This window comes from Cynocephalus volans, chromosome 4 (assembly GCF_027409185.1).
Source record: "Cynocephalus volans isolate mCynVol1 chromosome 4, mCynVol1.pri, whole genome shotgun sequence".
Taxonomy (NCBI): Eukaryota; Metazoa; Chordata; class Mammalia; order Dermoptera; family Cynocephalidae; genus Cynocephalus; species Cynocephalus volans.
The window spans coordinates 113,582,266-113,597,258 of NC_084463.1; the positions used below are offsets into that span (position 1 = coordinate 113,582,266).

The following is a 14,993-nucleotide window of genomic DNA, read 5'->3' on the forward strand; positions in this document are numbered from 1 at the left end:
ACATCACTAATATCAGGGAAATGCAAATTAAAACCACAAAGAGGTATCAACTCACTCCAGTTAGAATTGCCATTATCAACAAAACAAAAAATAACAAATGCTGGTGAGGATGTGGAGAAAAAGGAACTCTCCTACATTGCTAGTGAGTGTAAATTGGTACAGCCACTGTGGAAAACAGTATGGAAGTTGCTCAGAGAACTAAAAATAAATCTACTGTACAACTCACCTATCTCACTACTGGGTATATACCCAAAGGAAATGAAACCAATATATCAAAAAGACACCTGTACTCCCATGTTCATCACAAAACTATTCACAATAGCCAAGAGACAGAACCAACTTAAATGTCCATCAACAGATGAATGGATAAAAAAAACTGTAGTATATATGCACAATGAAGTTAACCTATTTAAAAAAATGATACCATTTTTTTAAGACATAAAATTTTTATTTGATGTCAATATTTTATTTATTTTTACACATATGAAGAGAATTTTTTTACATGCACCTTCAGAGAAAAGAAGTGAAGACCCAAAAAGGAAGTTAGACATAGGAGAATATATACTATTTTAATAAAGGTGATAAGTTTGTGTAGAAGGAACAAGACAAAAGAAAAGGGGTTTGAGCTTCTAAGGGTGGTAAATTGCGGGAAGGTAAATTTGCACCAACATGGATGGAACTGGAAACCATGTTACTTAAGTCAGGCAGAAAAAGGCAAATATTGCATGATATATTCCACACTCAGGTGGAATATAAAAAAAAAAAAAAAAAAAAGAAAAGTGGTTCTCACAGAAGGAGAATAGAATAAATGGTTACAAGATGACAAGATGTGGGGGCGGTGGGTACAGAGGAAAAATGGTGGACCAATGGGTACAAAACTATGCTATTTACCCTAAGTGAATCATTGTGCAGTATACACATGTATTTAAACAACACACACTGTGCCCCACAAATACATACAAATAAATGTTAAAAAATAAAAGTCCCCCCCAAATAAATAAATTCCCTCCCCTATGCCTCACACTAAAATCCCAAACATTAAAAGAATGAAAATTAAAAATCTAAACTACACTGCAATTAGACTGATAAAATTAAAGACTAAGAGAATTTCCATCAGATGCCCTTTGGTGGTGGTAATTCCATTATGTCTAACTATCCTAAGAAATATCCAAAGAAACACAGAATCTAAGTTTAGGAAAAACTTTTTAGAAAATCTAGTCCAAACACCTATCTAATTCCTGAATCTCATCTATAAAGTCCCCATGAATAGGCCGACCTATTGCTGCTACTAACAAGGAAGGGTAACTTGTTTTTTCTTAAACAGTTTTGTAATAGTTTTGGAAAACTCTGACTTTTAAGCAGTTTTTCCTTAACATTAAGGTTCAAACTTTTTTACATGACCCTAGCACAGGGTTTTACACCAAGTAATTCTCTGTTGTAGGGAGGCTGTCCTGTGCACTGTAGGATATTTACATCCCTGGCCTCCAACCACTAAATGCTAGTAGTGCCCTTTACCCCCAGTTATAACAACCAAAGATGTCTCTAGACATTGCCAATGCCCACTACAGGGCATAATCACCCAGGGCTGAGAACAAATGCCCTAGCTCTACCTGCTGGGACCAAACAATAAGAAAAACAACATAATTTTAACATCTGAGCATTTAGTACATACCAGGCACAAATACTAAGCACTCTAATCCTCAAAACTATCCCCATTTTACAATTGAAAAATTGTGAATATTTTAACAAATTATTTTCATGAAACACATTTCTAGAGAGAAATTACAGCTATCCCACAACCACTCCTTCTGAATGGACTTATGAAAACACACACTGACTTTTTTTACAATTGGTGTATAGCAGAGTGGGTCTACTTTTCTTTTCCATTAATTGAGATAGCTTGGGACGGGGCGAGGGGAGGTGAGAAAGAAGTTGGGATGATGACAGCCAAATCGTACTTTTGTTTTATATCAAGATTACTGACAACCACCCCCCTCAGGTGTCTTTCTTTCCTAATGTTGTAAAGCCATGCCACCTTAATGTATGGTGGTGCTTTTCAGGTGATGTAATTCATTTAAATTTAGTCAAACAATCCAGCCTCAGAGAGCATTTTGATCATTTAGTATATTATTTACTATCTTTCTTTCATCACTGTCACCTATAAATTTCATAATTTGCTTCCTCTAAATGAGCAATAAAACAAGCAAAGAATAAAGCCAACTTCCAAGATCAATCGACCTTTGGACAGGGACACTCAAAACCAAAATTGTGTTAATTAGTTAACATAATCAACTAGAGGCTAATTCATTGTTCCCTCATTTTACAGCCAAGGGTACCAAGAAAGACTTTACCAAAAGCTAAGCTTAGTATACTAACTGCATCAGAGAAAAACCAAAGTTGGTCTGACAATCTATTTTTAACACACCCACTCCAGATTATTTTTAATCTGTTTTTCTTCACATTAGTCATAAATTAATCCTTTTCATTTTTTGTTCCAAAATCATCTATCTGTTTGAAAATCAGGCCCAGAATCTCTCATCTTTCAGCAGTTTTCATATTCTCATAAAACTTTCAAAGACCACAAGTAATACCAATAATTTTAAGATACTATATGAAGTTCCTTTTATTACTGTAAGACATTTCAAATGGCTGAGAAGACAACTCATTTAACTAGTTGTTCTTTACCTCTATACCCATATTGGTTTTTATGTCCTTCCTAGCAATGTTGCTTTGTTATTTTTATTGGTAGTAGTGGTGGTGGTGGTAGCGGTGGTGGTTTGTTCTTCCTCTTTAACAAAGAAACTTCAAAATAAGAACTAAAAAATTTTTCCTTCCCTCATTGTCATGTATTATTATTATTACACTTTCCTTGATTACCTTCTTGAATTAAATGTAATAAAAGAAACCCTTTTGGTTGGTTTCAGCATTTTTTTAAAGTCTCCAGTTGGTATGAGCCCTAGTTTTCCTGATTTTTTTAAAGGATATATTTCTTATACTTTATCATGGCAACCTTAGCTACTTTGTTTTAAAAGTAGTGTGCATATCTTTAAAAAGTTAACTGTGTAATCACATTAAGGATCTTTTTCTGTCAGAAAGATATCAAAATTACATTTTTATTTAATTCCCTAATACATTCTTCCTTTTTGGAGAAGTTTATGTTGTGGAATCACACTGATCTTTTCTCTGATCAATTACCAGAAGAAGTCACATTGATAAAATAAATTATAAAATATATATTCACAAAACACTATGTAATCCTTAAAAATTATGCTACAGAAAACCATTTCATGACACAGAAGATGTTCATAATTTTTTCTTTAAAAAAGGATAGGTTATATAACAATACATACAGTAATATCTAAAAAGCATTTTTAAGTGTCTATGTGTGCTTTTATATTTTTGTATATATACAGAAAATTTTTTAAAAAATATTTTGGCATATGAATTTTTTAAGTAATAAAATAACATTTTCATTTTCTTCTATATGCTTTTCTATGCTTACCAAATTTATATAATGAATATGTACCACTTTTACAATAAGATAGGCATTATTACATTAAAAGAATCAGCAGAATCAGAGGAAAGTATTCTATAAAGTATAGTATAGTATATAAAGTATAGTATAAACTATATGAAGTATATTTTATATAGAAATTCTGCTTTTATAACTCTATTACTATAACAAGCTTAGAAAAACATTTCTGGACCCAAAGCCACAAAAAAAGCTAATAAAAGATTCCACAAATCTAACTATACATATAAATAAGTCATAGAAACCATTAAGATGACCATTCAAACTTTTAAAAATTAAATTGGGGATATCACAAGAACTTCCCCACATTTCAAGGAAAGGGTGTTACCAACTATTTAAATATTTTCAAAATAATTTTAAGATGTTGTATATGCCAAATGGCCCTACAGAAGGATCATCTGTAGGGAAAAAACCATCAGTCAAAAATTTCCTAATAAAGTAAGCAATGTCATTTGTTAAGATTTAAAATCTCATAGTAAGGACAATTATCTTTATTTAGAAATTGTCTCACTGAAAATCAATTTGTACTAATCCCCAAATTTGTCTGGCTTACTCTCTGTTTCAGTGACAGTATCTAGATCATCTATTCAAAGGCTAGGTTCTATAAGACTAGAAAGTAAGTCATTTTAACCGTTAGAGCATTATCATACAAATATATTCACTCCTGTGAAATACTAATATAATTAAGTGGTTCAATTAATCCTTAATTCATTCAAAAGTAAAAACATATTCAACTCCTTTAGAAAATTATTTCAATTATTTCATTTCTCTATCTTGAATTTTATTTTCAAATATATCAAAAATATTATTTCAGAATTAGTCTTTCCTTAAATAATTTTTTAAAGATATTTATAAAAAATACCACACATAATGCATTCTCAAGTTACATGAAATAAAAAACAAAGCATCAAACACATGAAAACACATTCTATTTCTTTTAAATAACTTGCCATTAAACTGACAATCAGATATATGATCTTTCGTATCTAGAAATGTAAATGATCATAATGAAACAAAGGCCAAACATATCTCTCTCAATCTTTCTCTCATATTTGCATATGTATATAATTATAACCCAGAGATATCATGAGTAAACAAATACACACCTTCCTTTAGTATATGCCAAGGTAGACACACAAAAACAAGAAAAAAAATTTAAAACCCGAGTATAAAGGGACTCTGCTCTTTCAAACAATGCAGCACTGAAAGCCAGGTCAGCATCCTTGGGCATTACTAGGAAACTTTAGCACATCTGATATTTCCATCATCTTCAAGAATCCTCTGAATAATGAGAAAATTTCCCAGTCTCCCCCTACCTCACCTATCCAAAGACTTCCTTTAGTTTTCCTCCCTCTACTGTGTACTAATGCTGCTGCGGTTATTTAGGCTTTAAATGTTCAGAGATACAACCCCCTTTATATATTAATTCAGTTCATTTTCTCACAGACACTGACTCAGCCGTGGGTTGTGCAGCACTGACGTTTCTAACCAAACAGCATCGTGTGAGCTGCGATCATCCCATTTCTCCATCTCTGAGCAGTGATTGGATATTGTAATTGATAGACAGTTGGAAGAAAACGCAGAAGGGCTTAGAGATATGTAGACATGTTGCCAAATGCCATCTGTAAAGCTAATTCTAGCTCTGCCAGCTTGCCAGGTTTTAGAAAACTAGGATGCAGCTAACTCTTTTTTTTCCTTTCAGCATTTTATTGTGTATCCATTCTGGGCAGTAAAGCTTCTCTTTAAAACCAAAGAGAAAATATTATTTGTACTTTAAGAATCCACTCAAGAACTATTCTTTAAAGCAACCAAACTTTTCCATTTCTGAACTGCTGCTGAGACTAGGGAGTGACTTAAAAAGGAAACTGGAAAGCTCAGACTTCATGCAGTCTCAGAAGAAATAAGCATGCGTATTTCTTTCTTTATTGGAATGAATCCTTGCCGTATAGTCTATATAGAATGTATGATGCATTTATCTTTAGTAACATGAGCAGATTGCAGATTGGATTTTTATATAGTTGTATTTTACCCAATTCAAATATTCAGTAGCTTTTATCATACTGTCTATTTTAACTGTATATAGGAAAAGTGTTCTTTTTTTCTTCTTTAAATAGCAAAAACTCCTCCAATTTAAAGAGGTGTCACAAGTCAGGCCAAATACATTTCAACTGAAATGATCTTTAACATCTTCAGCATAGCTACCAAACCCCTCTACATAGTTATTAACTGTATAACTACTTACACAGAAACAAAGTTCAGTAATTTACACTACCTAATTCATTTGTATCCATCTGCAGAGAGATCATAAACACCCTGAAAGTCCATCCATGTCCAGACTAGCTTCTCTGTTAGGTCTTGTCTTTTATACCACAGAGTGTTACACATACCAAATCTACATTCGAAAGAAAGTTAAGAAAAGTACAGTAAAGTTGTATTAGATAGAACAGAAACCATAAGGCAATGCCCATCAAACACTCAAATGTCAATGGCAAGCAGAAATAAAATAGTAACTATTATTGTTACTTTTATAAGTAAAAAAATTTATTTTTATTCTAACCAGTATGGAAAAGTAGGGGAAAAAATCAAAAGTAAAAGACTAAAAATATCAGTCTATTCCAAAATATAAATAGAACAAAACAAAGCACAAATTTTTAAGTAAGATGACTTTTAGATTACCTACAAAAATTGAACCAATAAAGAAAAAAGTATGCTATTTCTTTACTTCTTATAAATTTAAATCCCCAATTCTGTTTGAGGTGGCAATGTGCCCAGCTCAAAAACTATATTTCTCAGTGTCCCTGATACAGAGATGGCCATATAGCATGGGTCTAGCCAGTGATTTATAAGCAGATATCTGCTGGGAATTTCTGAGAAATTTAATTTCCTGATATAAATGAAGTCCTTTCTCATTGTCCACTTCTCCCTTCCTCCTCCTTCTTGTCTAGAAGGTGGACATGATGGCCAGAGCTACAATATCCACCTTGTGATCATGAGGGGAAAGTTTCTTATTCCAAAAAAATCAGAGATTTTTGACCCTAACATTCTTAAGACATTAAACACACATCGGCCCCTGCCTGAACTTCTATGTACAAGAAAAATAAACCCAACACTTAAGCCAGTGTTTAACCTGTTTGTTTTTTTTTTCACTCAAACATCCTTAAATAAAATACACAAGACTCAAAAAAGAGATGAGAGTAGGCAGAGGCATAGATGAAATATAATTAGCCATGAATTGGTAACTTGAAGCTGGGTGATGGGTAGCAGGGGTTCATTATACCTGCTGTATTTTGCATGTATTTAAAATGTATCAAAGTAAGTTATTTAAAATTTGAAAAGGAATAAGGAACTTGTTTATAAATCCTAGCTCTGCCATTTACAAGTTGGATACCTTGAGCAATTTTACTAATTTCATTTTTTCATCTGCCAAATGGGAACATTAATTAATACTATCTACAGAGCTCTACCTTCAGATCCAGTCAAGGTCAGCTCCTGAAGGTCCCTGCCAGAAATGTCCTCCATCTACTTAATACTCTAATCATCCAAGGATTACCTCAAGTCTCATTCTCACCTACTCAAGCTGATAATGATTCCTTCTCTGAGCTCTTATTTTTCAAATCAGTACCACAGTTTAAATGTCCTGTAGTCCTCTAGTTGTTCCATATGTGGATATTAAAGCATTTCATAACAATATCCTGACACACTTTTGCAAATCTCTCCTGAACTGAGGGTAGGTTCTCAATAATACTTCCTGACTGTTAGATTTCAAAGCCTCTCAGCCAATTAATTTACTATCAATCCAAAAAATAACCATTTGTAAGAAGTCAAGCCATACTTTAAGTGTCCTAAGTTATGCATTCCTAAGCACATAAGAACAAGAAATATCTAAAAGTTCTTCCTTCCACAGGTTTTCTATGAATGAGGCTAAAATAAACTCAAAGGATTTCATGGTCTTTCCACTAAAAAAAAAAAAAACAAAAAGAAAAACCCACTTATTAGTATTTATTTTCTATTTCACTTTAATATTTTTCATTCAAATAACCATAAATACTGCTACAGTCTACCTGAAAACAGCACCAAAAAGTTCCTGATGCTATAGCTATCAAGAAGAGCTATGGCATTCATTACTGAAATGAAACAACAGCAATGAGAAAAGTACTATTAGTTTTTATAAGATTTTCCCCCTGTATGCGTATAGCTTTTATAAAGCAAATGATGACTTATTTTCACCTTTGTCACCTCTTCATTATATAATGCAGTATTATACATCAGCAGAAAAATATCAAGAACTAGGAAGGATAATATATAATTTACCTGAAAAATATATATATACAACATAGTAGATATAATATAGCTCCACACTTAATGTGATAAAACCAATACCTTTTTAATCTCAAAGACGAGATAATTATCCATTAAGTAGAGAAAAAGAACTAGAGCCCCAGTTGAAGGACACTGACATACATAGATACTTACACACATACACACACACGCAAAATGAACAAAACAAAATAAAAAACATTCATACCATTTGGCATGTCCCTAAAAATCAGTAAATCCAACTTAATGTTTAACATTTTAGATCACATCACATTAAAAGTCCACAGTAAAGAACATCTTGTGATGAGACTTAAAAAGTACCAGTTACTCCTATTTTCTGGCTATAGCATATGCACATAGTTTTAAAGTACCTGAATTATTTCTTTAAAATTACAAAAAGAATTTCATATTATGGCACTTAAGGAAGCTGGTATTCATTATCAGTGATCATGAGAATTTTACATTCAAGTAAGTTAAATATTCAATAACATCCCCTAAGTAATATTCATAAAGCAAAATCCTCTATGAAAACATGCTTTACATACCTGTAATATGTGAAGTTTATGAGCTGTCAATGAATACCTTAAAATATCAGACCACAAAGTATTCCAAGTGAGGTATTCCTCATTAAGTCTCACAGCACAAAATGAAAATTTTAAAAACAATATATAGATGAGCTGAAACTTATTAAATGAATTTCATTTCATGCATTAAACTTTAAATGAAACAGTAGAGTCATTTCAGAAAGATTAATTTTCTATTAGCATCAAGACGACAACACAATATAAATTCACATAGTTAAAAATGTATGAAGGTATACATTGACATAAACCTATAAATTATCCTGTGTAATCTAAACACACATGTATTTAGAGCACGAAATAAATTCCTATTAGAGAGTTTTAAATACAAAGAGCTATACTATCTTGCCAGAGTTCCCAAATAAGTCAATTATAGCATGTACTCATGGAGTCAACTAAGGAGATTTTAACATTATTTAGAGACAGCAATAAATATCCAAATACACACCAATATAAAAAAATTAAAAGGGAAGAAATGTTTCTCTTAAAGTTACTTAAGGAGAAATACAAACATTCATAATATTTTGTAAACCAGCCCCCATCCTCTGTTAGGACTCGCCATAATCAAATGCAGTAGCAGTCTTTATAATTAGTTTTAGCAGAGCTTTGATATGTGAAATACATATTTTCTACCTACCTTGAATGTTTATAAAGTTTACGAGGTCTACTATGCAATTTCCGATCCCAGTTCTCTGGATCACTGGAGTTACTGTCATAGGGATGAGGCCGTCCTGCCATCCCACTTCAAGCTTCCTCACACTACTGCTCTGAAAGCACACATGTAGAACCCATAACCTACATAAAAGAGTAGTGTTGACCTTTAAATCTATTCCATGTAGAATAAAATAGTCATAAAATTTTATTTACTTGACATTTATTGTGACTTTTTTAAAGTGATAATAGATTATAAAATATTAAACACACAAAATGCCACAAATCAGATTAAAATAAACACCAGAAGTCTTTTTAGGTACTTTTCACTTGATTTGTCTATTAAATTTGCTACTCCTATGAAACAGATAATATACTATTTATATTTAATAAATATACTTCAACAACTGCCATCTAGGTAACTCATGTTTCCAAACATCAATATAGTACCAAAAAAGCAGAAACCACAGAATGATTCTTTTAGACAAAACTTCACTTAGAACACATTTCTTAATTAGTAAAAAAATTTTAAGATGTTTAACAAAGCATCTAGTAAGAACAAATAATGTTATTTCTTTAACCAAGTTAAAAATCCTCAACAGAAATTAATTTTTGCTCAAAAATAAATTATGTCAACATCCTGATGTTTCCTTACAGAGCAATTACCACAAAAATGTTTTATCAGTACTATTCATATACTTTGTAAGCCTTTGACTGTTACTTCTACTATAGTCATAAGGAATGATAAGAAAACTCACTTAACAACAGCTTTACAGAATATCTGAACTAAACACTTTTATTAAAGTACATTCACCATCCAATTTAATCTTCACAATCACCTTTTAAGGTAAGCATACAGAATAGAAAACAGCGTCACAATTTTAGTAACTTTCCCAAAGGTCACAATGCTAATACATGGCAGGATTATAAAGAGCAATGAGAATTTACTATCTATGAATAAAGTCTTGATCTTGAAAAATGCTCAGACTGGAGGATTTGTTTGGAAATAAATCAGATTTGACTTTTAGAGATTGCAAACGCCAAAGAGAACCCAAATGAGGTTAACAATTTGAACAAAGTTATAAAAACTGAACTAGAACCCAGGTTTCCTGACACTCGCTCTGTATACTTTCTATATACTTTTCCACACTGGATGATGGAAGAGAGTGAGGCGGAGGTGTACATAAAAGTCAAAGGGAAATCCCAGAATTGGGAAAATACTATATATTTCTGAGATTTATATGGTACTCCAGTACAATCTGACGAAGAATGCCAAAGATAAACATTAAAATTGTGAGTCTATATCAAAATCAGTGGAAGTACTTTCATTTTAGAGAAACTATTTTGCTATTTCATAATTTTTTCCTAATAGCTACTTAGTACCTTCTTTTTGAAAATTTTATAATAAATGAACACTATAATTAATAAATATATAAATAAGTAGGTAGTTTCATGAGTAAAATAAAAATAATAGAAAAGGGGAAAAGGAGTTCTTCATTGACTGATTCAAATACCTAAGCAAATGCCACACAGTTTATTTGCTAAATGCTCCTGAAAAAGGAAACCTATTTCCTTAAGAATCACTGAATTACTGAAAATCAATCAGCTACTAGATGAACATAAAAACCATGTAATTATTTTGAATAATATCTCAATCTCATCTGAGTGTTTAATTATAAAAATAAAAATGTATTCACTATAAAGCAAGCTTTAAAAACTTCAATTTTATATTATGGCTAGTTATCTGTACTGAAGAGATGAGGCAGAAGAAAGAAAAAACAAATCAGAGAGACAAAAAAGAAAGTCAGAAAAAAGTGATCACCAAGAGAGACACAAAAGGTATAAAAAGTAATAGGGAAAAATCAATAAAAAGGGAAAAGAAAGATGTAACAATTTATCAGGTTCTATAGAATGAGACTAAGAACAATTTCTCCTTATTCTTCAGGTCCTCCAGTAATCTATTTCAGGGATTAACAATTCTTTACAAGAGCGTTTTAATCTCTTCCTTATCCTTAACTATCAGACACTCCTCTGACTAGGATAGTCACAGACATCCACTGAGGAAAGAATGATCCTAAACCGTGGAAGGCAGTAACCAAAAAAATAAAACCACAAGAATGAGTAAATAAGGCAAATTTAGATTCAGATTTTCCACCACTATTACAGAGGGTGGCACACATCTAGCAGCAGGAAAATACCAGTATGTTTTCCTAATCAATCCTATTTAAATCAATGAACATGTTTTCATATCAAGCCACAAAAAAGTAAAGAATGTTCAAATGAAAGCTATCAAAAAGTCAATTGAGGGCCGGCCCGTGGCTCACTCGGGAGAGTGCAGTGCTGATAACACCAAGGCCCCGGGTTCGGATCCCATATACGGATGGCCGGTTCGCTCATTGGCTGAGCGTGGTGCTGACATCAAGTCAAGGGTTAAGATCCCCTTACCGGTCATCTTTTAAAAAAAAAAAAAAAAAGTCAATTGAAAAATCATATTCACATTTCATTTGTCAATAAAACCCTGTATCACCACATGAAAGATTTCTCCCTACCCCTCACACTCCCAAAAGTCATAGTATACTAAAAACAATTGAAATTCAAGTGGAGATAGTTGGGGAAAATATTCCTCTTAGCCTACACATGCTAGTATATTTTTAAATTTTATCAATAAGCTATGAACATAACTGTAAATGGTTAAAAGGCAACTGACACACATTATTTACTGTTCTGTAATGTCTAATGATCTCTTCAGTTTTAACCATCATTGTGCCATACTCGGTGACATCGCATTTGTCTGACTTCTTTTGTTCATTCATTCATTCAAGCACTTACTGAGCACCTACTACAATATGCCAAGCAATTTACAAGTTGTTAAAGCAAGTCATTGTTCCTGTGCTCAAATACTTCATCCTAGTGAAGGAAAAAAAAAAGACTCCTCTCATGGTTCCATGTCCACTTGCTCCTGCATCTCTCTGCAACCTGTAGCACCCCTACTCAGGTTCTTGCATAATTACCCCACACTTCATCTCCATTAAATCTTGGTGTTCTTTAGGATTCCATCTCCTGGGTCCCGGGGAAACAGCACACAAAAAAGAAATGAGGATCAAATCTTTAAGAACATCAGACTTTATACAGTACATAAAATCTGTTTTCATTATTGTTATCTGAATTCTTCAATAGACACCCCAAATTCAACAAAGCCAGTCTCATCACCTTGGCCTCCCAGATCATCGAGGGTCACCTCTATTCACCACATCAAAATCTTTGAAGTCATCCTTGACTTCTCAATTCCCATATCAAATCTACTTCAAAATTTTCTTGGCTCTTTCTTTCCCTTTTCATTCATAAGGCTGCTGCCTTCATTTAAACCTTTATCATCTATCAATAAGCTTTTGACACCAAGATCCAGGGTTTAATCCCTGTACTGGCCAGCAGGGGGTGGGGGAGGGAAGCCTTTTGGCTGATCTCCTTACCACCATTCAATTCCATACTGGCTCTCCTATAATCAGAACTATCTTCCTAAAAACTTTAAAAATTCCTTACCATAAAAAGTTCCTTCAAAATCTGGTACTCAAATCCCCCAAGTCTATTTCATATTAGGCAACTAAAGTTTATTATTGTTTGGATTTTGTAATCATCAAAAAGTAATTCCTAAAGAAAGGAAAAAAAAAAGAGAAGAAACAATCACATTAATACATTGAACTTTCAGAAGCAGAGAACAGAACTGGTGGTTACCAGAGAAAGGATAGGAGTAGAGGAGTTGAGGAGAAATCGGTTAATGGATACAAGAATGATTACATTTTGTAATGATGATTATGCTAATGATCCTGATTTGATCATCACGAATTGTACACAGATACCAATAGTCAACTCTATACCCCACAAATATGTATAATCAACAATTCTTTCGATTAAAAAAAAATTACTGGACTAGAGGAAACTAAGTTCCTAGAGAATATCTCATTTAATTTTTCATCGCTATTTTTAGGCATGATAGAAATAATTTAAATTCGAGATAATCTAGAAATCGTCTGTACAGAGGCTGGGACCAGTGAGTCTGTTGGTTAGAAACATGTGTTTGGGAGACTGCCAAAGGTCAACTGAGAAAAAGGTGATTCAATTACCTCCCCTCTCTTAGACATTACTATCTAAAAAGCTAGGGGTGGGAGGACATGGTAATGACAGAATCTTTAGGACTACAGTAACATAAGAAATAAGTGCTCCCTGGGACACTATTTTCAGATAGAATTAATTAATGGCAATGACCCATAGAAGGATTAAAAAAAAAGTACTAAGACCACTTATTATATTCTCACTATATATCAATGTTCTAGGAAGTATATACACTTTCTCCTATTTAAGGCTTGAAACAAACCTATATTATTGTCCTGTTTCATATATGAGAAAATCTTAGAGCTAAGATAAAATCCCAGTCTAACAGAAAGCCCATGTTCTTTCCAATGTACCAAGCTAGGTATCTAGAAATTGACACTTTTGCTCATTACCAACAGATGTCTTTTTTAAACCTCAGCCATCTTGTGCCTTTGTCTATCCTATTGAGATCTCACTCTGTTTTCTGTTGCTACCTGAAAATGGGTACAGTCATCCTAGTTATCCGCGAGGGGTTGGTTCCAGCATCCCACATGGATACCAAAATCCATGGATGCTTAAGTCCCTTATATAAAATGATGTAGTATTTGCATATAACATATACACATCCTCCTGTATACTTTAAATCCTCTCCACGCATGTCACCAGCACCAGGCAAAGGCCCTCATACTGAGCCATCCCATAACAGAAGGCAGAAGGGCAAGAGGATGCATGGGAGAGAGGAAGCATAAGAGGCCAGGCTTGCTTTTATAAAAACTCACTCTTGCAATAACTGACTCACTCCCACGAAAACTACATTAATCTGAGCCCTCATAAGCCAATCACCTTTTCTTAGGACCCACCTCCCAATACTATTGCACTGGGGATTAAGTTTCCAACATGTGAATTTCGAGGGACACATTCAAAACATAGGACACTCTAAATAGTGTCATTACAAAAGAGCTTTTTTCTATTAATATGAAATTATTTTTATCTCAAACTTTGCAAAAAAAAGACCTGATAGATAAGACAGGGAGAACAATGACAGCAGAAACACATAGTGATTCCAGGACCAGGAACCAATAGTTGCCTTCAGCTGGACAGAAAGCCAAATATCCAGAAATGTGGGTGTAAATACTAACAAAGAGGTAGCCAAGAAAACACCTGAGCTAGCTAGATGTCCTAAAGTAACCTTCCCTATGTGGAAAGGAACAAAGGAAGGAGTGTCCTAGAGCAAAAGAATCACTTGTAATTGTCAGACAAATGAGCAAAACACCTGAATGTTCACACAGTTAATTCTGTTGTAACTATACAGAAAACTTTCAGAGGGGCCTAGATGGAGGAAGAATTCCGAAGGACTGGAAATATGAAGATCATTTGATAAGCCTTCATCCTCAGGAATAAAAGAGAGATTGTACCACCTGGAAAAGCAGAAAACATGTGATATGGGTATAAACACCATGAAAGCTTTGAAAAATTTCTAGAAAATATTTATAATTTCCTCATGATTGCTAATCCATTCTAAATTTCCCATTGAATGTTAAAAAAAAAACCTCCATAAATTAATTGATAAGGAACTGAGCAGCAATTTACAGGGACATCAAGAACCAGAGGAGCTTGAGGGACTAAATAACTACCACAGACAATCATAAAGGAGAAAGAATAGGCAAAAGCAACTTCCAAAAGAAAAGGAAATCAGAGGGATGAAAAGGAACTTCTTGGAAATGCAGCCAGGTGAAATGATCATGCAAGCCTCCAGCAGCAAACAATTATTTAAATCTGGATAAACTATTAAAAACAACTATTTAAAAGTACTGAAAAGTGTC

The 14,993-nt window shown here is 33.2% G+C and overlaps 1 protein-coding gene across 8 annotated transcripts in view; it reads right to left on the reverse strand.

The window, feature by feature from the left end:
- BTBD10 (BTB domain containing 10) overlaps positions 1-14,993 on the reverse strand; it is an 85,413-nt gene that overhangs the window by 55,182 nt on the left and 15,238 nt on the right. For 3 of the 8 annotated variants that reach the window (XM_063093753.1, XM_063093747.1, XM_063093756.1), the window contains exon 2: positions 9,068-9,225. The exons of 1 other annotated variant lie outside the window; for it this stretch is intronic. In XM_063093753.1, coding sequence (XP_062949823.1) covers positions 9,068-9,168 — 101 coding nt within the window. In that variant the 5' untranslated portion in view covers positions 9,169-9,225. Of the gene's footprint in view, positions 1-9,067; positions 9,226-12,621; positions 12,730-14,993 lie in introns of all 8 variants that reach the window. 4 more of the 8 variants (XM_063093755.1, XM_063093749.1, XM_063093748.1 and 1 more) reach the window with 3 other exon arrangements.